The following is a 24075-nucleotide window of genomic DNA, read 5'->3' as shown; positions in this document are numbered from 1 at the left end:
AGTACCCTAATTAAGTTAACAATGTACCTACCTATATAGTTTAAGTTTAAAAAATTTGGCTCTCAAAAGAAATTTCAATCATTGTACTGTTGATATTCGGCTCTGTTGACTAATGAGTTTGCCGACCACTGTACCAGGAGGTTTGAAATCTGCTTCTCAGGGTGCACCACTTGGGTTTGACTTGGACCTGCCCCCTCCGGTCTGATTCGGCACCTGAACCCCGTTTGTGGGACTGTTTGGCGTTCATGGGATGATGGGCTCTTTTGGAACTACAAACACACGTGGCCACAGACACAACACAGAACGAGTGAGCTGGTACCTTCCTCGCGCCAGAGGATGTTTGCAACTGCGGCAGCGGAGAATTGGGAGAGCGAGAGCCGGCGGAGGGAGAAAAAGAAGAAGAAAGCAGAGTGAGAACCTTCCTCAAAGTGTCAGTTCAAGAACACCTGCCACTGAGTGCACAGAACGGCACCATTGCCTGCCCATGGGGGACTGTGCACATGGACAAACGCCTCTGGGTCTCAGGACCCTTTCAATTCTGAATGAGTCCTTGACATCAGGTCCCAGGATCCCAGAAGCGAATGGGGTTTTCTATTGTACTTCCCAAGATGACAGAGAGGGAGCTACATCTCTCTCAGATGTGCAGGGTACTTCCAGGAGAGCCCTGACTTCCAACGAGGGTCCTCCTTATCTGAAACACTTCTGATGGCCTCTGTGCTGGGAAACACTCAGCTTGGAGCCTGTGACTGAGGGAATGAGACCCTGGCCAGCACCCATGTCCTTGAAATCACAGCAGTAGACCCACTTGGGGAGCGGTGGCCACAGGGAGAGCACCCTTAGCACCCAGGTGGGCGGCATCCCCGGATAAAGGCCGGTGTGCATAGCCAGTCCCTGGGCCACAGGGGACAGCGGCCCCTGGTGGGTGGATAGTAGGGGGCATTTTGTAGATGAGGGCAGAGGTTCCAGGGCAGGTAGGAAGCAGAACTGGGGCCAGGATGCGTGAGCTTCCTTATGGTCCTGGCTCTGCCTGCTGTCCAGAGTTCCTCTATGTTTCTGGAGTCATCCAGGTGGCCAGGGAAGGTGTGCTCCCCTCTGGGCACCCTCTGTCCGCAGGTTTGAGCAGATGGAGATGAGCGTTACCCTGTCTTCAGGGGCTCACGGTTGACAGCGTTGGCTCTGGTCAGTGACTTCCCTCCCTGACACCCCGCACATCCCACCAGCTCAGTGAAGAGCCCAAAGGTGAGCGGGGACTCACGGGTCTTTCTAGCCGAGTCCTCAACGAAGAGTGAGGAGATGTCTTCGTCCACGCCCACTTCGTTCCTGGCGATGCAGGTGTACGCCCCCGTGTCTTCGTAGCGGACGCTGCCGATGTGGAGTTCGCTCCCATTGGCTGCAGGGAGGACCGTGCTCAGCGTGGCCCGCCCAGCCGGGACTCCACTTCCACCCTCCCCATTCTGCTCACAGAACTACGGGCAGTGTTGGCATTAACATCACGGAGCCCCTCAGCAGGGCTGAGGCCAGCCAACATCCCGGACAGTCACCCACAAAGGGCCAGAACAGCTGAATGAACTGAGGGTGACCTGGGACCCGACTGACAGTCCCTCGTCACTGCCCTCAGAAAGCCCACAAAACTGTGGGAGCCCAGAGAGTAGAGCAGTCTGGGGTGACATCTGTTCACTCCAACATATCTGACTCAGAAACAACACAAGCCTCTCATTTCCATCCGGGGGAAGAGTGTCAGCTTGAACTTGGTGGGAACAGCACAGACACTGAGGGCGATTCTTACCCAAAAGGGAGAGCTGTTTAGACATCTGGGCCGAGACATCCATGCCATTTTTCAGCCAAGAGATTCTGGGCATAGGGATGCCCTCTGCGTGGCATCTCAGGCTGGCCGCCACCCCCGGCTCCTGTGCCTGGGTCTCCGGGTAGACGCGGATGACTGGTGGCACTGTGGGTGAGAATCAGTGCCGGTGAGAGAGAGCCCTCACCTGGCCTCGGGCTGGGATCCAGCCCCGAAACCCTGCTCCAGGGAGGTGAGCCGAGTGGCAACTCCGCACTTCCCTTTGTAAGCAGCTTACAATCACCCTATTCAGCAGCTCCAGCCCTGAGAGAAAGCTATAAAATGGATTGCAGGCAACAAACACGCCAGGCTTTCTACCCTATAATTCATGGCTCTCATCGTTATTCTAAATATGACCAGAAAGACACCCAAATATTTAATGTGGTTCAGCTGCTACATGTGAAGAGCAATAGCCACTGACATTTATTTCTGAGTGAATAAAATTCAGATATATTATCTCTGTGATCAGAAAGCCATTGGACGGAGGCTCGTTTCTTGCGGGAAGTGCTTCACAAAGCACTTATGAGCGCCGACTGGCAGGGCTACTCATTCTATCCCTGCTGTGGGGCAATCCGTTGATTTTCCAGTGGGTCATTTTCATGGCTCCCCTTCTCAATCCCTGGAACACGGGCGGAAGGCAAGTGTGCCCTCCTCAACTCTGACTCGGCCGTGGGCCCTGGCAGTCCAGCTCGGGCTGGGGCTATGGGTGGGCATGGGTGGGCAAGGCATTACCCTCCATGGAACGCAGGCTTCTCTTACCGGCTGTCTGCGGGGAGGGCCCGGAAGAAGTGGAGACTGTCTGGAGGACCTTCCATCCTACCCCAGGCTTTGGGCCCAGGAGGTAAAATAATTACCATTCTCAGTGGAATTGAGGGCTCTTCCCTACGCACACATTTTACGTCACATACTTCCAAAACGGAAGTGAGAGCGTATGAAAAGGCACCTGGATACATTATACTGATTGAAACAGAAGCCTCACTCTTCTCTTGGAATGATGGGGAGGGATTCTTCCTGAAGTGGACAACTATTTATCTGGGAGCTCCTATTGTCCAACAGGAGGCAGCATCCCAGATCCCAGTGCAAGGTGAAGGCAGAGCAGGTGGAAGGTACCCTCGCCTCTCCCCAGGACCAAACTGGAATTACAACTAAAATATAGAGCAATCACCCTGAATAATCACCTGAAGGCTAGCTGAAGAGAATTCTTACGACTGGGGGGAAAAAGGGAACATTTGCAAAAAAGAAAAAGTCTTATAACCAAGAATTCACAGAAGAAGCCACACTGAGACTATAGGAAGGGCAGAGACATGAGACGGGCTGCCCCGCCCCAAGGGCAGTGGCTGGGACTCTGGAGGGGTCTCTCAGCTGCAAAGGTTCCCCCTGAGGAATGGGGGTCTCAGCTCCATGCCGGGGCCCCCAGCACAGAGCACAGAGCTAGGGAGAGAAGCCCACATAACATCCGGCTGTGCAAGTCAGCGGGAAGTCTGTCTGCCAGGGAGAGACGGGAGCCTGCCAGAAAGCCAGGCACCCTCTCACAGTGCACGGGATCTCACTCATGGCCCCTCCCCCTGGGCTGCGGTGGAGGGAGAGCAGCTAGGAGCTGTATGATTGAATGGAGTTGTATGATTGTTAGGTCTGGTCAAATAATGGAATCCATACCCTCTCCCCTGGGAACGGACCTTTAGGCCCCTTCACAATGGACATGCCACTTGCTAAGACCGTTAGCTCTTCCCCCAGAATTTCCCGGAATCCAGACTTGCACAGAGAATTCTCCGCCCAGACAAAGCGGGCTAGAGCCCCTTAGAAACCTCCGACTCCCGTCTTTGGGTGCTGGGGCCATTTCGGGGCTCAGCCCATCTGGTGTCCAGATGACCTAATACATTTATAATCCCTCATCCCTTTGGCCTCCCGCATTCCTCCTTTGGTGACCCTAACACCGAGGAGAGACGGGTTGTGTGGCTCCGGGGAGATAGCTAAAGGGAACACGAACAGGTCCCCGTGCCCAGCCCCTCTCCTGCGCTGCCCACAGACACCCGCTTTCTGGGTGAAGCACTCCCCTCCATTGGGTGTCGGTAGGCCTTCACTGCCACCCCATCTAAAAGCCCCACCTTTTACCCGGCTCGCCTTATCCCTGCTTTTAAAAAAATTCCTCCGTAGTGCCTTTCGCCCTTTGGCACATACATGAGGGCAGAGAGTTTGGTGTGTTCGCGGCGATGCTTCTAGCGCTCCGCCGGTGAGCTTCTCAGTGGAGCTCCTAGGTTGCACAGCCAGGGCAGCAGTGGAAAGAGGCCCTGGCAACCTAGGAGCTCCACTGAGAAGCTCATCTTGCGTTGACCTGACCACCTGCCGAGGGAAAAACCAGCACAAGGATGTTTAAAAAAAAAAAAATAATAACCTGTCGTTTTGGTGGGAGCTCACCACTGCCTCCAGGACCAAACCGTCCCCTTCACGTGTGATGAGGCGCCGCGGAGCTGCTGTCGGTGCAGCGGGCCCCAGGCTCTGAGCCAGCACCTGTTCACCGCGGGCAGAAGCTGGGCCCAGCCTCCGGCCAGGACCGGCAGAGCCTGAGGAGAGCCCCGGGCAGGAGGCATCAGAGACCTGGTGCCCGGGAGCCCCCGTGGACGGGGCCCTGGCAGAAGAGTCCTGCCATGGAGAAAGGGTCCCGCCCGCCCCCTGGAGGGGGATCAGCTCTCTGCCAGCAGCAAGGCAAGGGCCCGGCTGGTTTTGTTTTTTCGGGCCCTGATCTCCCCGCTTCTTTGGTGTAATTTGTGCACTAAAAATTAATATGTCCTGTGTGAACAACTTCATTTAAAAAAAGACTTGCCGAGCCTTCCAGTGACAGCGTCGGAATACGTGACACGAAGGCCGCGTTCTTTGGACGCATCGGCCACTCCCGGGGCGGAAGGAGCACAGACGTGTCCCGAGTGAGAGGCACGTTCGCGGAAGCACCACGAGGGAGAAGCCCGCGGAGGCGGGAGATGATTATTGCGTTTTGGGGGGATGAATCTCTTCTTGTCTGAACGGTGGGGAGGTCAAGGGTGTTTTTAATTTAATGGATTAATCATTTATGTCTGGAGCTCCTGCTCCTTCTGATGAAAGCAGCGCGGGAGGTTTGCATGAAGTTATAAATCATGTCAGTGTTGGGGCCTCATCTCTGGGAGGCTGGTCTATGGGGAAGCAATACTAATAATCAGAGAGGGAGTAGTTTCCGGGAGGGATTCCTTTAGCCACCCAGGTCAAGGCCGAGTCAGGGAGGGAGAGCTTCAGAAGGTGGTGGCCCAGCCCGTATGGGGGGGTCCTGCTCTTGCCACCAGGGAGTGAGGCAGCATCAGGGAGAAGAAGTCTATATTTTACTTCCCCTTTGGGGTCTTAATTTTCCCATCTGCATAATGGGTTTGAGGCTCTTTGAGGAGCCACTAACTCAGACCTGTGTCTACCCAAGTATGGCTTGAGACAACCCCAAATCTCCCCCATATCTTCTCCTACCATGGACTTGGAACTCTTATCTGTATCAGGCTTTTCCATATATCATAGCTCATCAGGCCTATGAGGCAGGAGGTGCCGTTATTATTCCCATTTTACAGGTAAGTTTACTAGCCCAAGACTGCATGTCAAGGAAGTACCAGCACTAGGTCTGTCTGGCTCAGAGTTCATGTCTTGACCCTTTGACGGAGGTGCTGGCTGCTTTGGTCTGCCCCATGCCTAGGATGATGCAGCCCCCAGCCCAGCTCCTGCTCCCAGGAGTGGCATCTCTGTCTCATGGGCCCACAGGCCACACACAAATATCAGCTGCTCCGGTGGAATCTTCTGAACCTCGCCCCCATCTCCTTTCATCCTCCTCCCCTTCCTGTCTTCCTCCTGAGGCGATCCCAGCTGGAGGACCAGACACAGAACATCGCTCTCTCCGCCGAGCACTGCCTCAGAGTAAGCCACCGGCCACCTGCTGGGCACCCAAAGGGACCCCCGGCAGCCCTGCTGGGCAATGGCACCGAATCCTACCCAAGCTGCTCAGGGCCATCTTTTGAGCTTCGGGTGGTGGGAAGGAACAAGTCCCACAGGTGGATGTTGCCGCCTTCCACCCCTTCCTCGGGGGCTCCTTAGAAACGCAGTGCTCCGCGTGTCCTGAGCACCAGCAGTGCCTCTCAGACTCCCAGGTCCTCCTGCCCGGACGCTACTTGCTGGCACCAGGCCACAACCCGCAAAGCTCCCCAGACCCCCACCTCTGCGAGCCCCCTGGGAACCCGAACAGCATGGAGAGTGTGCATGGTGACCTGCTCAGCCCCTCCCAGAGCTGGCGACACCAGCCATGCAGTCCCCCAGCTCCTGTCATGCTGGGAGCAGGGACTGGGCCTTATGTCACTGCCAGGGGTCCTTCGTCAGATTCTCGCCAGGGCAGCTGTTTCTGACCAGGTCTAAGCTCAACACTGGGACAGAGATGAACGAGGCGGGGGTCCTGTCCCCTGTCCCCCAGCGTGCAGCCCATGCAGCCATACAGAAGCGTCGTTTCTTTAATACGGCGTTTCCCTTAATTCAAGCCAGCTCTGCCCAGTCCCCAGGGTGCTGACCCGCACAGCACTGCGGGGAGACAGTGGCCTGTTGTTCTGATGGCTGGCGTGGCCAGGTTGGGACAGAGCATGCATCTCCAACGGCCTCTCTTGGGAGCTCTGTGGGGAGGTTTTGCTGTTTAGACTCCCCCAGCGCCAGGAGCGGCCGCTTCAGAGGAGATGAGCACCGGCTGGGCTGGTGGGGCTGTGAGGAGAGGGGGAAGGAGGGAGGGGGGAAGGAGGGAGGGGAGCAGAGGCCCGGGAGGTAGAGCCCTCCCTAGTGCCAGGTGGACAGTCCACTCCCACCTGGTGGGAGGAGTCTCTTCTCTCCTTGGAGCCCAGTGCCACCACAGGTGTGTGTGGGCCTGGGATTGGCTGTAGATTTGGCACAGGGCGGGAAGAACCGGCTCCTCCACATCCTGAGCTCAGCCTCAGAATTCTGGGGGACTTGGGGCAGAAGGCCCTCCTAGCGCCATGGCGTGGCCACTTACTGCAGGAAGGCATGTGAGACCACCGTCTCCTCTAGAAACCCAGGCCCACCTGTGAGTGACCAGGTGGCTCCAGCCTTCCTCACAGACCTGCTTTGAGGGGAATACCGTATTTTCCGGCGTATAAGACGACCCCCTAATTTTACAGTTAAAACATAGGTTTAGGCCTATATTCACATGTTCTGTACACTGTGTTCTAGTAAAAAGCCTGCTCAGATTGGCCAGAGTCAGAGAGGCGGTCTATTAAAAAAAGAACTGGTGTTGCCTCGGAAGTGGGGAGTAGTCTTATACAGCGAATATAGGCCTAAACCTGTTTTAACTGTAAAATTAGGGGGTCGTCTTATACGCCGGAAAATATGGTAAGGAGGACAAGGCTCAAGCCCCCTGTTGGTGCCCTTGGTTCTTGGGCAGGAAGGAAGGGCTGAGCTGAGGATCTGGGGATATTGATGGATTTCCCTTTTCCAGGCTTGTCTGAGGACCCCAGGGACCCGGGGGGTTAAACCACATGGCGTCCTTCTGCAGCCACACCTTCCCCAGCGCGGTGCTGTGCGTTCACTGGCGCCTGTGTCAGACCGGAAAGCCCTCTTCTCACTGTGGAGCACAAGTCCTGCCCATACACTGCTGCCCCCTGCACATCAGTTGGGCCGGCTCCCTTGGCAGGTGTTATAATGACCCTGGGTCAGTGGTCGGCAAACTCATTAGTCAGCAGAGCAACAGTAAGACTGAAATTTCTTCTGAGAGCTGAAAACTGACTTTTGCGCATGGGCCACGAAGTTTCAATCGCACTGTGTGCGTGCGCCCCCACGTGGCATTTTGTGGAAGAGCCACACTCAAGGGGCCAAAGAGCCGCATATGGTTCGAGAGCCAGGGTTTGCCGACCACTGCCCTGGGTTATTCTGGTGAAAGCCAGAGATTTCATCGTAGGCCTGGATTCAAGCCAACTGCACAGCTACAAACCCCAAAAGGATTGTCTCCCAGCTCAAGGGAGATATTAATAAAATACAGCTTAGCACATATGAGTATAACACAACCTATAGGGTAAATGCACAGGCAAACTGAGCTCACCCAGTTGTCCTTAAGTGGCTTGTCACCATGGATCCCAGAGGTAAGCAACATTGGACCTCGTTCTTGACATCTTGCTCACTTTATCTCAGAGCAGAAGCCCTGAACACCAGCTGGCTCACAGGATGTGGGGCCTACTTGAGCTTCTACACTATGCCTCCATTCCCTGCCGCACACACTCCCGCTCAGACCTGCTGGGTGATGGGAATGAGGCCCAGCTGGGTCTGGCTGGGCGGGTCTGATTTCCCAGGGTGCTGAGCCGCCACAGCACTGGGGAGACAGTGGCTTGCTTGTTCTGATGACTGGCGTGGCCAGGTTGGGGTCAGAGCACATGCCCTGGGCCTAGAACATGACTGCCCGTGGTGTGGCCCCACAGGCAAGTGACCTCGCCTAGAGGCTCATCCACACGTGGGTTAAATATACCAACTGGAAGCATCCATGTGACGTGTATGTAAGCACAGGACTGGCCGGAGCAAGTGCTCAGAAAGCATGGCTGCTGCCACTTGCTGCTGTTCCCAGAGGGGTTATTTCTTCCCGGTCCCAGGAGTCCTCGAAAGCATGGCAGGGGGGTGGGGGGAGGGGAAGAGAGGGCAGGAACGGGGGCAGGAGCTGGGGGAGCACAGAGCCTCCCAGGCCTGCCCAAGTATGAGCTGGGCTGGGCCCCAGCTGAGGTTGGTGGAGCCTCTGAGGGAGGGAGATGGGACCCAGCTGCTGAGAAACCAGTGCCTCCCAATTGGGGAAGGGACATGGGTCCGCACGGCCTGAAGCGACAGCGGGTTTCAGTGTCTGCCTCTCTGGAGCCAGGACCATACACAGCAGCCGGCCATTGCCCTGCCACCCGAGGCCTCAGCTGCGGAGGGTGACGCGCCTCGGGACTCCCCCCTCGCACCTCAGAGGGGCCTTCGGGGGAAGCCAGACACCAAACTCTGTGGCGGACGTTGCCCTTTTCCCGATGCCCCCCTTTGCTTATGAGAGAGCTGGGGGTTTGGGGTCAGATGCTTCTTTAAGAATCAGACTATGGAGAGGGAGGGTTCTGAGCAGCCTCTGGGGAACGCTTTGAGGGGACGACATGCACGAGCCATTTACTAACCATTCACCTGCAGGACGTGGGTCTGGAACAGCTCCTCGTGGCCGGCGGCGTGGCAGGTGTAGTTGCCCATGTGGACGGTGGTCACCTTGGTGATGTAGAGGGAGTTGTCCTCGCCGAAGTCCTGCGGGGCGAGGAAGGCAGCGCGGTTGGCCTCTCTATGCGGAGCGTGGGCAGGGCGGGCAGGCTCCCCGTTTCCCCGGGAAACAGAAATACTGAGGCTCTGAGACTTCCTTCCCGCCCGTTCCCGTGCTCAGCAGAGCTGCCTGCGGGGCTGTGCAGGCTGGGGCAGCAGGACCTGCATCGCTGTCCCACTGTCCCACTGTCCCGCCGTCCTGCTGTCCCGCGTCGCTCGCCCAGAGCCGTATATCCACGTAAGGCCTTGCTCACCTCCCTAGGGAGGCTGCGATGGAACCCTTCCCCGGCACGCTTCCTGCTCCCTCTCAGTTTCCACTGGGCTCACCTGCCCTGCTGTTATTGGCTGGTTCCCTGGCTCCTGCCCACCTGTTCGAGGAGGGCGCCTCGTTTAGCAAACTTTTCCTTAAAGGGCCAGATCGCAATAGTTTTGGCTTTGTGGGCCACAGAGTTCCTGTCAACGACTCAGTCCTGCCTTGTGACATGAAAACAGCCATAACGATACATAAATCAAGCAGTGCCACTATATTCCAACGGCATTTCATGTTAATAAATAGGCGGATTTGGCCTGTGGGCTGGGCTTTGCTCACCACGGGTTTAGATGCCACCTTGGTACCAAAATAACTTCAGGCAGCTTGCAGAGGTCTGGAAAACCCAGAGGAACGACGTAAGACCCTCAGGAAAATGGGGCAAACAACAACAAAGGGCAGGGCACAAGAGAGCCAGGAGAGCTGATGCAGGTGTGACTGAGTGTGTGTGTGTGTGTGTGTGTGTGGTCCATGGGATATGCTCAGTAAGCCTTGTCCCTGTGGCTCTGCAACTCACTATGGGGGCTCCCATTGGGCTAGTGTGTAGGGGAGGGGTGGGGGGAAGGGCTGCTGGCTGGTCAGAGGCCCCTGTGAGCTTGGGCACAAAGCACTTGCCCAGGGCCCTTTCGGTCAGCCGTGTTCCTTCCAGCAGAACCAGGCGCAATGCGGGCCGGGCCAACCCAACTGCAGACAGGCTGGGAGACAGAACCACCCGGTTTGGCTTTAGCTACCAGGCATCTCGGAAATGTGGTTCTCAGAGCTGAGGGGACTGAGCAGGGCTGTGCCGTGCGGGTTGTGAAGTGAAGGGCCCAGCGCTGGGACCCAGAGACTCAGGGTTTAGCTTGAACCCCGCCATGGACCACTCGCTCCCTCGTCCCTCTAGCACGGGCGCCTGCACCTGCACGCTGTGCCCTGCCTGCCTCACGGGTGTGGGAGGTGGGCGGGAAAGTGTCTGGGCATATGTTTTCCATTGTGGGGAGTGTGACATACGTGGGGATGTTACTCTTCTCGTCATTATTAACAGAATAACTCCTCTTGACTCCCTGGAGCCAACACCACCCGTCCCTCCTGCCATTTCCCCGGCTTTTCCGCAAAAGCAATCTGTGGCAGGAGGAGCAGAGGCCACCGGCAGTGGGCACAAGGGTTGTCCAAGGGCAGCCACACGGCAGCTCCTGCTCCTCGAAACGCTGACTCTCTGTCTTGCTCCCACTTCAGAGGGCCCGGCCACAACCCTCCCGAGTTCTTTAAAGATGCTTTCTGGCCAATGAACTGGCCCAGTGAGGGGTTTGGGCTCAGAACGAGGCCCCGTGAGGGCAGAGGGGAGGGTGGGTGGGGGACGCGTGCAGCCAGCGCCCCCAGGGGAGTAGCACCCTGAAGAGCTGTGGGAACCTGAGTTTCCCGGAAATGCTTGCTCTGCTTCAAACAGCCCCATGCCCATCACCTGCGGAAGCTTCAATAATAAAAATAAAACACCGGAGAGCTGACTGTCCTGTGTCATCACAGAGCCATAAAGGGTTCATACCTGAGTTGCTTATGAAAAGTTAATGGTGAGTCAGTTCTGGGGCTGACGTATTTCTGGTCTAAGCTATCGCCTGTGTCAAAACCTAAATCTGGAGGAAAATATATTTTGGTGGCGTCCGTGGTGGGGTGGCATCCTGAAAGTGGGCTGGGAAGCGGGGTGCAGAGCCACCTGGGGAGCCCCTCACGCCTCAGCTGGCGGTTCCAGGGCGGCTCCCTCCCTGTGCCGGGCCCCTGGCACTCATTCCCCTCCACACTGTCCCCGAGCCCTTCCTCACGGGAGGCCCTTGGTGCCCCTGTGCTTGCTGTCACCTCATGGGGCTGTGTGGTCACGGACCACAGCATGCCTCCAGCTGAGAAGCGCCCAGGCCGAGGTTCGCACAGATCAGTGTAGAGCGATGCCACAGCCTTTAAAAGCTAATTCCGTGCCAGGAAGGGTGACATACATCACCTTGCTTAATCCTCAGGATTCCTCCCCCCATCCCTCCCCTCACCCCCGGAAGCCATCAAACCCAAAGAAAGCCCAGTCCTGCCTCCTTCACAGCACAACGTGCCCCCTCTCACCACCTCCACTGCCACCCGAGGGCCGGGACCTCCCTCCACGCAGCCGCCACACGCCCTCCTAGCCCGGAGCCTTAGGCCAAGGGTCTGCCGTCTCTCTCCTTCTCACTCCACTCCAGCCGGGGCCCTAACATGCCAGGCTTCCTGCCCCCTCAGGAGCTCCCTACTTGCTGCGCCCTCTTCCCCAAAAGCAGCCCATCAGCCTGGCCTGCTCCCCGCCCTCAAGTCTGCTCAAATGTTATCTGCCACCATTTCTGTACCCCCACCCAGCGCCCCCGTCTTCCTTCCTGCTGTATTTCTCTGGAGGCACCCACTACCATTTACACTGTTCTTTGTATTTGCTGGTTTGCAGTCTGTGGCCCCCCCCCCCCCCCCCCCCCCCCCCCCCGGGAATGTGAGCTCCACAGGGCGGGCAGGGGCTCTGTATGCAGTGTCTCCAGCACCTCATGCAGGACCGGCATCGCTGAGCGGACTGGGCAGTGTGAGCTAGGATTCCTACAGGGACTGCCTTCTGGCTCCTTGGGTTTCACCACTAAGGAGCCCACCTCCTGCCGTCCCATCCACCCAAATGTCACCAGTCACAAAGGTTAAAACGAGGTGGTCTGGGCCGGAAGGCAGAGACCTGGGCTCCATCTCATCCCACCTCCCGCCCTGTCTCATTCTTCATGCTGCATGCCTCAGGCCAGGGCCCAGGGATACTGACTGGAGAGAAGGCTCAACTCGGAGCTGGAGGCAGAATTGGGAGAGCACATGCATGTGAGACCATCCCAGACTCCACGAGACGCTGGCTTCTGGCGAGCCCCTAACAAAGCCCTGTAACCTCTGTCGCTTCTCGCTGCTCCCGGGCGGAGCGGAGGCACACTCGGTGCCGAGGGGCGTGCGTCAGCTCTTCAAGGACACGCGGGGCTGCGGGAGGCATCGGGCTCGCCTCGAGCACCTCACTCGTCACCAGCCCGTGATTTGGGCTCTGGGAAGAACCTGGCTCCGTAATAAAGTAACGTCTCTGGGCTAAAATAATAGGCATCGTGTAATTATGGAACAAAGTACATATTGTCTTCTGGAACATGAATACAGACTACAGAAATCAAATTTACCTCATTGGATGTGAGGAAATGACTTTAAAAATTGATTTATAAGAAGCTACATAAGACTGAACCTGTAATCCCCGCTCTCCTGCATGCTCTCTGAGATATGCCTGCACACTGCCATCAGTGCTTGATTGCATCTCTGTAATTGTCTTTTTATGGATGGCTTTTTTTTTGTTTTGTTCTGGTGCATAGAAAAGTATTAGCAAAATCAAGGTTCTTTCTAGCAATAAACAGATGCCAGATTAGGCCATTCTTTGTATTGATGCACATCCATCTTTGGGAAAGAGACAATTTTACTTAAAGACTTGGCTTTTGCCTTTTAAAAAGCTATTTTCTAAGTATCTGCCCTTAATAAAGAAAGTAATTAAATGAGGCTTACGTATTAAACTATATTTAAGCGGAGGCGAGATGAGGGATGTTGTCATAGTGATGCATGGGAGTCAGGTCTCAGTAACGCGAAAAGGAGCCATCCGTGCTGAATGCTGAGTGACTGGGTGCTAAGCACAAGGACTGCAGCGTGGTTTCAGAGTTTGGGTTAATGATACCGTCAAGGCTACACGTTAAAACTCAGCTTGGAAAGTTTTTTAGAGCGTTTCCAACCCGGTGCCCTTCTCTGGAGCACCCTGGCTCTCTTTGGGGAAGCTGGAGTGAAGGAGGTGGTCTTTGCCTCCATGCTGGTTCAGTTCTGCTCCCCAGAATTATACGAACTGGAGCTTCCCACCTGCATAAACATTTGAGCGTCATGGACCCAATCATCGAGCAATAGCAGCTCCTTGACGATGGCCGGTCCTCAGAGATGTCTGCATTCACGCAAGCAAGGGCCAGACGCATCCTTGGTGGGCACACGCAAACCCCCATGTGAACACACGCAGTAAACCTGAGCACACGCACGCTCGTTCCAACCCACTGGCCCTCTACAGCTGACCACTCTGATCCACACTCGGATCACTTCTTCCCAGCCCCTGGGAGGACAGACTTGCCACTCTGCAGAACCAGCCCTCTTGCCCGGAGTCCTCTTTAGAAAGTCCCTGCAATTGGAAATGACCCCTGAGTAGCTGCCAAGTCCCCATGGCAGGCCATGGACAGTCACTTTCAGTGGGTCTGTCCTCCTGCCCATCTCCAGGCCCAGGAGAGGGAGCCAGAGGCACGAGAGCAGGCCCTGGAGAGGCTCCCGGCTTCCCCGGGAATGCAGGGAGCGTGCGGCTGCTGGCTGACGGGTGTCTGAGGCCAGTCTCCCCATGACTGAGCGTCGAGGGGAGGCACTTCATCTTCCTGGGCAGCGCTCTCTGGTCCCCACGGTGTGGCATGGTGCCTGGTGCACACGTGGTGCTCAATTAGTATTTGCTGAATGAATGGAGGTGTGCCAGCCACCTGTGCCGTCTCTTGGGGAGCCCTGAGGGGAAGGGTGGTGAAGTAACATCACCTGCAGAGAGGTCTGGTCTGGGTCCCCAGCTCCCTTTGTTGGCCTGGGAGCTTTCTCCACCGGACAGTCTAACCGTGTGTGTGTGTGTGTGTGTGTGTGTGTGTGTGTGTGGGGTGTTTGGGCCAAGTGGCATTGGTTTTGCCTCCCCAGGGTCTGGATACCAGCGGTCAGCCATGTGGGCATATGTGAGTGACCTCAGGATACCAGGCTTGTGTGAGTTCCCCTGGCTGGCAGGACTCTGTCACACTGTCACACGCCGATGCTGGGAAAGCACCATGTCCATGACTCCAGGGGAGGGGACAACGGGAGCTCAGAGGTGGACCCTCTTGGACTCTGCCCAGGGGTGTCCCCCCTCGGCAGATCTTAGTCTGTAGTCTTTCCCTGTAATGAATGGTCACCACGAGTGTAACGGCCCTCAGAGAGTTCTGTGAGTCCTTCCAGCAAATGGTGGACTCGGAAGGCAGCTTTGGGAAGTCTCCAGACTTGCCAGAGTGAGAGTGGCCTTGCATGGAATGCTGTCTCTGACTTTGTAGTTGGCACCAAAATTCAAACAGGGCAACTGTGACCCAGCTGAGTGCCAAGTGTGGATACTGAGCAATTGTCCTGGGAACAAACTCGAGTGCCCAAGGACGCACAGGCATCTGGGCACCTGCAGCAGAAGGTTCACGTCCGAGACAGTTCTGAGCCCCAGCGTGTCCTCAGAGGCCAGAGGGCAGACGCCTCTTCACCGGCCAGGTCTCCAGAGCATTGTGTGGGGAGTGGCAGCTTATGGGGCCCGAGGTGCAGGCTTGAGTCCCTGAACAGAGCTTTGGACGGTCAGCCCATCAGCTCCGCACGGCCAGCTGGGGCGGGGGAGGGACTTGGGCACTAGACTGAGCTCCAGACCGCTGGAGCCTGCTGCCTGCATCTGGGCAAAGTGCAACACGCCCTCAGAGATGGATCGTGAGCTCCAGGCGGAGAGGGCCTCACTGAGGGCACCAGCTTCTCTAAGCTGGACCACACTCACAACAGCGGCTGCCATTCACGCTGCCCTTGAATCACTCCAGGGAGGATTTAATTAAATTTCCTCCCACAGCTCATTTCAGAGACCGGGAAGGCTTGCAATCAGGAAATTTCTCCTGATACGGTGTTTAAAACTCTTACACACTGTTGGAGGGAATGTAACTTCGTGTGGGCCTTTTGGAGGAAGATTTGACAACATCCGTCAAAAAACAGTCAGGACACATGCCCAGGTTCGGGGCTTGGTCCCCAGTGGGGGGTATGCAGGAGGCAGCTCATCAATGATTCTCTTTCATCATTGGTGTTCCTATCTCTCTCCCCCTCTCTCTTCCTCTCTGAAATAAATATAAAAATATATTACAAAAACAAACAAACAAACAAAAAACCCAAAACATGCCCACCCTATCTGCAGTCTTTCTACTTCGAAGAACAGACCTATTTATGCAAAGGTGCACAGAGGTGTGTATAAGGATGCTTACTGCAGTACTGTTTGCAGCAGGTAAAGCCCCCAAACAGGCTGCATGTGGACTGTCCTGCTGGGGTCGGGGAGGACAGCCAGCCTGGCAGGTGCTCAGTATGGCCCGGGGCTCTGCATTCAGGATATCGGAGCTGGATCACAGCTTTCCTGAGGGACCCTGTACTTTTAAGATGGGGCCAGAAGTGGTCACTGGGCACAGGGGAAGCCTTGAAGCCAGTGACAGAGGGAAGAGCGGTGGCCCTGAGGGAGCCACTGAGAAAGCCAAGGCCAGCGGAGGTACCTGGAGGAGCAGAGCCCTCTCCAGGAGCTGCACTGGGGGACCACGGGCCTGGCCAGCATTCCCAGTGGCTTGAACTCACCCAAGGTTCTTTTTTTAAAATGTATTTTATTGATTTTTTACAGAGAGGAAGGGAGAGGGATAGAGAGTTAGAAACATTGATGAGAGAGAAACATCAACCAGCTGCCTCTTGCACACCCCCTACTGGAGATGTGCCGGCAACCAAACTACATGCCCTTGACCGGAATCGAACCCCGGACCTTTCAGTCCGCAGACCGACGCTCTACCACTGAGCCAAACCAGTTTTGGCTCACCCAAGGTTCTAAGGACCAGGAGGTCACCTGCAGCCGGACACCGGCCAGAGAGAGCTGGCAGAGCCTTTGAATGTTTCAATACAGTGCTTTCCAAGGTTTTAAAACAAAATGTACCCAAGTGTTTAATGAGATTATTTTAATGTAGAACCCACATCTACTGTCTATCGTGTTGCAAACAGCTCTCCATGCTGATCAAACGCCTCTCATCTCTTTACAATGGACTCATGACTGGCTCATATAAAGACAATAAAAATTAAATGAGTCATGAGCTCCTAAATCATTCTCTTTGGTCTCTTTACTAATTTGCTTCCAAAGAGGAGCTGGCTGTGAGCACATGCTTCATTAGAGCTATTTGTTCCTGCTTTTACACCGTTTAGGCCTGGGAAGAAAGCAAGCCTTGAACACATCCTTCAAACACTGCCGCGAACACTTTCCTCTGAAGGGTTTTGTTTTCCTGCTTTTATTACTGAGCTCCGCCCGCCGACATCTGAAAGCCCCAGAAAGCAAGATTTGGTGAAAGATGAAAAAAAAAACCAATAAAAAAAGAGTGGCTCTTTCAAGTCATTTGAAATATACTGGATTTGTTGTAGGCCTTTTTTTCTTTCTTTCTTCTTTTAAAGAATACAATAGAAACATGTTGCTTCTCCCTGAGAATATCCCAGGTGCAGGTCTCAGCCTTCTGCTCCCCTCCTGGTGGGGGAGAGGTCAGAGGTTACTGAGACACAGGGGCTGTATCTGCGGGCACCCATCCCCAGGGGCCTGGGCACTGCCATAGTCACTGCTGGAGCAGGAGGCAGCCCCGCTGGCCCCAGAGTGAGGCCTTGGCAAGGCTGGGCGCTGCGGGTCATGTCCCCAGAGAGAGGCACACAGGGAGCTCTGGCTGGGCGTGCAGCTGGCTGCAGGCCTGGCAAGCTCCAGGCCCCGTGCGTTACGTACCCCCCTTGCCTCCTGGAGTTTCGGTGAGCGCTACCTGAGACGCTTCTCCTGCACAAAGCAGCATGGCCTCGGGCCCCCGGACATGGAGCTGCCTGGACTGAGGGTGGAGACAGCAGCAGGGGTTCAGCTGGCCAGCTATTGGGATATCCTCTCCCTGCTTCTGTTCTCCTCACGGGCAGCTCTCCTGTCCCAGAGCATCGTGAGGGACAGTGAGAAAGGCAGTTATGAGGGAGGGCAGGTGACATTGCTGAGGCAGGATGTGCAACTGGGTTTGGGGACAGTCATTTCACTCCACCCTGAGCGGCTGCTGTCCCTCTGGTCTGGATGGAGGACTGAGGCCCAGCACGGATTGCATGCTCAGTTTCTGCAGAAAGTGAGGCAGCCTCCCCCCCGAGACTCCCAGAACTCCTAGCTTGGAGGCCAGGGTAGGGGAGAGGCCTATGGGTCTGCCTCTGAGATGGGCCCCCACCCTGGTCCCCAAAGTCGGGCTCCGAGCCCTCAGGAGACAGGGGCTGCAGGGGCAGCTCTGGGGGAAAGTCAGGGCTCTGTGGTCCAGATGAAAAAGTGGGTGCCTGCGTGGGATCGGGGTGTTCCTGGCTCATGTGCGGGGCTCCTGCACCCCAAGCACACTCCTTCTTTCAGGCTGTCTGACTGACTTCAGGGCTGGGAGAGTGCTCCAGGCTACCCAGTTGGTCCTTTTCTGCTTTGGTGCCTGCAGTGACAGGTGTCTCAGTAGCTCCTAAGGCAGAATTCTTCCTGACGATAGGCTAAGCCCATGGGGACGGCTGAGGCCCTGGGACGGAGTGCCCTCTACACCTGACACCGTGCTGTCTGAGCAGAGCAGGGCCGGGGCCACTGCCCGCGGGCCACAGTGGGGTGAGCGTCTGTCCTCCGTCAGGCGCCAGCTCAGGCCCACTCCTGGACAGCAGCCTCGAGCTTGGGCTCCAACTCTGGGAGGTGTCATGGGAGGTGCCGTGGCCTTGCCCCCACGTAGCTCCGGAGGCGGGGACAGTGGGTCATGTCCGGAAAGCTGAAGTGGGAGGCCACAGGGCTGGTCTGAAGCGCCCAGACCCGTGACTGCCTCAGTAAGGAAACCAGCGGCAGCTGGCCGGGAAGCAAACACAGCACAGGCGGCCTTTGTTAGCTTGCATAGGTGTGGGAGTGGAGACTATTGATTTCTGGTGGAACACACAGGAGGAGGCGGCACCATCCAGAGACCCGCTGTCAGTGGCCACCGGGTGCCCCTGGCTGCACCTTCTGCCGGGAGCGCCTGTCTCTGGGCCTTGAACTCTCGGTCCCTGATGCTGCTCTGCTTGGGCGGTGTTTTCCTGGTGTGGCTGAGGCAGGGTCCCTCATGCATGCTGGGGCCTCCTGCAAAGGGGTGGGTGGCTCAGGCAGCCTTAGGAGGCACACCAGGTCCAGTCTGAACTACCGGGAGCCTGGGGCACTGCCCCCACTGAATGCTCTACTGGGGAGGAGACCCCTAACCCCGCTCCTCTCACACCTCCCAGCGCAGGAGCAGGGTTCCTCCCATTTTGGGTGCCACTTATTTGGGGTCCTCCTTGGGTGCATGTTTCATCTTAGGCTGGAAGGGGCTCATGGTCAAACAGACATTTGACAATGTCACTCCCCAACTTAAAATCTACGAGTCCCACTGCCTGTGGGGACGGCCAAGATCCTTTATGTTAATATTCAAGCCTGTCATGTTCTGGCTCCAGCCCCCCCTCCAGACTCCTCTCTTGCTTATCCCTGTCCCTGAACCTGAACTTCCCCTTTCTCTGGCCCGCAGAACTGGCTCCCTCCTTGTAATTCTGCCTTTTAAAAAAATATATTTTATTGATTTTCCACAGAGAGGAAGGGAGAGGGATAGAGAGCTAGAAACGTCAATGAGAGAGAAACGTCAACCCGCTGCCTCCTGCACACCCCCACTGAGATGTGCCTGCAACCAAGGTACATGCCCTTGACCGGGATCGAACCTGGGACCTTCCAGTTCGCAGACCGACGCTCTATCCACTGAGCCACACTGGTTTTGGTGTAACTCTGCCTTTTGATGTCTCAGCCCCCTTGAGGCTGAGGGTGTCTTTGCTCTTCACTCTGGCACAGGCCTGGGACTCACCAGCTCATAGCACGTGAGTCCAGAGGATGATTCTCTGTGTGCACCATCTGGACGAACACACACACACACACACACTCACACACACACACACACACCTGGGACTCAATAATGCTTGTGACAGCGACACCGATCGCTGGGGAATCCGAGAGGCTCCTTCCCACTCGGCTCCGGGCTAGAGGGTACATTTACTTTCTAATCAAATATTATTCTGATGCTCGTGGCATCCTTGGTGTTTGCAAGTCAGAAAAGTTTAATTACATGTGTCATTAGGATGGCATTCTGTAATGGCCCTGTGAGTGAATTCATTAACAGAATTCTTAACAGATAAGACAAGACAAATTAATATTTTGTTGCCCATGAAAGCATCTCATTAAGAGAGCAGGGAGAAAGTGATTAATATTTTGTTGCCAATCAAGATGTCTCATCCAAGTGACAAAACAGGGAGGTCCGCACCTCCCTCTGCTCGCTCCGCTCCGCCTTGGGTTTTGTAGGCCGATTGGCTTCCCGGTCTGTGCGGTGCTCTGTGCCAGGTGCCAATCACCACGTGGGGGGCAGTACTCCCTCTCTGCCTGCGGCGGGCGGGGCGGGCCCTGGCACGCTGTATGCTGAGAGTCTCTAGGAGCTGTTCAATCCCTGATCTTTGCCCCGTCAGGGCTGCCCTTCTCGGCTGTTCTCCCCTGACCACTTCAAAAATACCCCTTGAATCCGGAGGATTTGGTTGTCTTCCCCTCTCTCCTCCCCCTCCTCCCCAGCTGATTTTTCCCAGGGCTGCTGTCCTCACTGTCCCCAGACGGGGACTGCTCCTATAAACGAACACCTGCTGTGTGGGCACCTGGCTAGTCATGTCACCATCTTCAGCCTCAGGGAGGACATCCTCACCCCCATGGCCCCAGAGGCTCAGAGGAGTCACACAGCTCACCCCACAGCTCTGGACCTGTGGGAGGGGGCTGGGCATTGTCCGTCTCCCTGCCCGAATCGAGACTGACATGGATGATGGTGTCCCATCCGGAGGACAGGCAGCAGGGGCAGCCCAGCGTCATAGCTGCCTGACTGGGGAGCCTCAAGGCTTCTGCTGGCTGCTTGCTGGGGACTCAGGATACAAGGTGTTGTTTGGCAGCAGCAGCAGCAATAGTAATGATGATGATGAGGAAGAGGAGGAAGAGAGTGATAATAGCATGGAACACTTATGCCAAGAATGTCACATGGATCTTCTCATTTAATCTGCAACTATAACCCTATGAGGCAGTGACTATTATTCATACCCATTTCACGGAGGAAGAAACTGAGGCTTAAGGAGTCAAGTGGCCTTTTCAAGGTCACTCAACCAGTCAGTGGCAGAGCTGAGACTTAAACCCAGGTACCTTTGACCCCCCGACCCCGAGTCTGTGCCTTCCCTCTTCTTCCTAAGGCAGGAAAGTCACACACACCTGCATGCACATATGTATATGTATGAATAGGTATGTGTATGTGTTGTGTGTGTGTTTATGTGTATGTATGTGTGTATGTGTGTACTTGAGTTGTGTGTGTTTGTATGGTTGCATGCATCAGGCCCGAGGACCCCTGTGGGGCTGGGGCTGCCCTGCACCCTCACAGGGGGGTTTCTGAGAAGCTCAGAGCCCTGCCTGTGTGTGGGCTGCTGACTTGACCACGAGCAGCAAGTGCTTCCTGGGAGGTAACGAGAGGCCATCAATCTCCAGTTGCACCCACAATTACCCAAATTGCTAACCTCACTGTGCAAAGTAAAAATGCAATTGAGTTGGTGCTGGAGGCATGTTTAAGGGAGGGAAACACACTCAGAGTAATTTAATTAACTGATGGCAAGTGCATTAAGAGGAGTTCTGCCTCAGCCTCTATTTCTGGTGCCTTTAAATAGAGCATCAAGCAAGGCCCGTGGACGTCAGACAAACACAGGCAGACCTGCGCTGGTTCTGAACCAGTCACTACAGGCCACACACGGCTGGAAGCTGATGCCCACCTTGACAGCTTCTGTACATACAAACATGCATCCAACACACACACACACACACACACACACACACACACACACGCACCCAGGACACTACCCTCCCTTGCTAAGACCCCAGACACACTCTAGGTGTCTCAGGCTCAGAAGACTGCCCATCGGCACCTGCCCGTCAAGCAGCCACGGGCTTTGTGCTGGCACTGACATTCAGATATGGGTAGAATCCAGCCTAAGAGGAAATCACAAGGAAACGGACCTGCCCAGTGTGGCGGGGGCAGGGGAGGGCACTCCTGCCAGCTCTGCCAGGGTGGATCTCCCGGATGGCCCCTCTTTCTGCCTGCTTCCTGTACCATTTCCAGGGCGCAGCAAGAATCCCAACTCTGGAGGATTCCTGCAGAATTCCATACGGGGCCTCCCCATAAAGCAGACTGCAAGGTCGTGGGCTTAACTGCCCCCTTGTGGCCAGCGGCATTGCTAATCACACTCCTGGTTGCACGGCATGTCTCTAGGGCTGGGAGCTCACTGCCTCCTGTGAGGGCTCACTCCATCGACAGGCAGGACTGTGGCTGGAATGGGGTTCAGCTAAGGAGCTAAAATTGGCTTCCTTTTTGGGGTGCACCCTGGCCCTTTGTGCTAGTCCAACTCTGGGGTCACGCGGACCAGGCCGACGCCCTCTGCCCCAGCACCTTAGCGCTGTTGGCGGGAACTGGCCACGCACCCCACAGGTCTTCCTTCTCTGGCCCAGGCATCCCATTCTGAGCCAGGTGACCTGTCCTGTGCTAAGACCAGGGCTGCCCCCCGTTTCTGCTGACCTGGCAGCACCCTGCTTGGTGACATCATTCTGTCTTCTCACACGAACTTCTGGGAAACCATTTCACCCACTGAGTCAAACCAGGGCCAATAAATATTCTTGAACGAACCCCTGTATTTCTCAAGTCCAGCAGAAGGGAGGCACCACTAAGGCCGCTTTTCTAATAAATTAATTCATTGAGGATCAGCTGTTTAAGAAATTGCTTCAGTGCTGCAGGCAGTGTGGGTGACGCGGGGACCCCAGCCCAGGCTGCCAGGGCCCTCGGAGTGTAGAAGTTCTCCTGTTGGCCACCTTAGGCTGTGTGAGCTCAGGGCTCTCCCACTCAAGGCACCATACCCCCATTTCCCACTCCGAAAGCAAGGCCCCAGGCGGGCTCCTCTGGCTGGGCCCAATTTTCTTTCCCCTCATCACCTGGCCTCTGCCCTCCAGCCAACCCAGCCCAGGAGCTCACCTCTGCCCTCCACAGGGAACCCCTCCTCCCCATGTTTAGCTGCCTATATTCTGCCAGCATTCGGCCTGGAGTTTCTCCTCCACCGCCCAGGGGACCTCACCCAGATGTTCTCCAGAGCCCTCCTAGCTGGCCATGTTCTCTGTTGCACTGTGCTCCCTCCCTCTGAGCGGTGGGCTCGATACACAGCCCCCCTCCTCTCACATCCCATCCCGACGCCCACCCCCTGGCCTTAGCTGCTTTGCCTGTAACAAGGACCTCCTGCCCTGCCCCCTTGCTTCCCCGTTCCCCTTCTTCTGTGCTTGGCTGGCAGGCGTACAGCCACCAGGCATGCTGCCTCTGCCCGTGGTGGGATTGGGTTTTCTGGTCCCTCCAAGTGCCAGGCAACAGGTTGGGAGGTACCAAAAGCTCTGCCACAGCCTTGCACAGGTTACCTCCCCCGGACACACGTTTGAGCTCCAAGCCAGAGCCCGGCCACTTACGTTGATGTCTTCCAAGTCCAGGAAGTTCAGGGCGAGCCCGTGGCGCTTCCAGACGATGGGCGGCCGCAGGTCCCCGCGGACGGCACACGTCAGCACGGTGCTCAGCCCCACGGTCACCGTGGCCACGCTGACCCTCTCCTCGGGGGCGAGGCTGAGCTGAACCACCTCTGCGGGGAGAAGAAGGCCGTCAGGTGCCGGGGACTTCCTGCGGGGCAGGGGCCGAGGCTGCCTGAAGGCGGCGGGAATTTGTAGGCCACGTGCTGACAGATGGACGTACCTCCTGGGAGAGGGGCCACAACACAGATAGTCAAAGGGCTCTGTGGGTCAAAACGGGCCAGAGGAGCCATCCGGGCTGTGGCTGGCGTGTGGGCTGCCGGCCCTGCGGGCCACCACACCGAGACCAGGACGGACATGCAGGGCCCGCCGTGTGCTCCCGGCCTCGGGCCTCACGAGGCTGGGCCGGGCGGGGAGCAGTCAAGCTCTTCCTCTGGGGGCAGCATAAAGGTTGCGCTGTCTGCGGGCTGGGGAACGGACTGGCTGACCTTTGAAGGCTTGTTTCTGTCTGAGGGTTCTCTGAACTTGGATTTGGATTTCTGCTCAGCCACCATGCACAGTAGCCTTTAATTTTTTGAAGCGTACTTCAGGCTGCACAGATTATTAATCGTTGCCATTTCACACTTGATAACTGGCACGAAGGCTGGCCATTCTTTAGGCAAATGGGAAGAAGGGTCTAAAATACTTCCCTTGAACCACAGGCTTTCTGGAATTCTTGGGGTTTAGGAAAAAAATAACCAGACTCAGATGTTCAAAAACCAAAATGGGATCAGGCTTGGAGGGAGAGTCACCAGCCCAATGGCTGGACTGCCTCCCCCAAATCTGCAAGTCGGGGGGCTTGGGGCAGAGACGACCTGAGCGGAGGGAGGCAGCTGGCTCGGGGGGGGAAGTGGGGAGGGGGCTGTGCTTATTCCGGGATAACAGCAACAATGCTCGGAGCTCTGTTTATTTTGACGGAGACTCTGTCAGGGCCTGGGGGTGGCTGACAGGTGTGGAGCGAGGCAGAGCGCCGGGGATGGAGCTGTGTGACTCTGTGGGGCCCTTTTGAGCTGAGATCAGGCAGAACATCTGTGCTCACACGCTCCTGCCAGCGTGTGTGGGAGAGGGGAGGGGAAGGGGAGCCAAAACAGCCGCAGGAGCAAAGCC

The 24075-nt window shown here is 56.2% G+C and overlaps 1 protein-coding gene across 5 annotated transcripts in view; it reads right to left on the bottom strand.

Moving 5' to 3' along the window:
- FSTL4 (follistatin like 4) overlaps nucleotides 1-24075 on the bottom strand; it is a 518038-nt gene that overhangs the window by 22108 nt on the left and 471855 nt on the right. For all 5 annotated transcript variants that reach the window (XM_084886586.1, XM_084886587.1, XM_084886588.1 and 2 more), the window contains 5 exons: nucleotides 22876-23042; nucleotides 9022-9142; nucleotides 1787-1948; nucleotides 1256-1390; nucleotides 320-346 (listed from right to left, as the gene is read on the bottom strand). In XM_084886586.1, the coding sequence (XP_084742712.1) occupies nucleotides 320-346; nucleotides 1256-1390; nucleotides 1787-1948; nucleotides 9022-9142; nucleotides 22876-23042 (612 nt within the window). The remainder of the gene's footprint in view (nucleotides 1-319; nucleotides 347-1255; nucleotides 1391-1786; nucleotides 1949-9021; nucleotides 9143-22875; nucleotides 23043-24075) is intronic.

Source organism: Pipistrellus hanaki, assembly GCF_964339955.1.
Source record: "Pipistrellus hanaki genome assembly, chromosome: 5".
Lineage (NCBI taxonomy): Eukaryota > Metazoa > Chordata > Mammalia > Chiroptera > Vespertilionidae > Pipistrellus > Pipistrellus hanaki.
The sequence above is the reverse complement of the archived record's forward strand: the minus strand, read 5'-3'. Positions and strand labels throughout refer to the sequence as shown.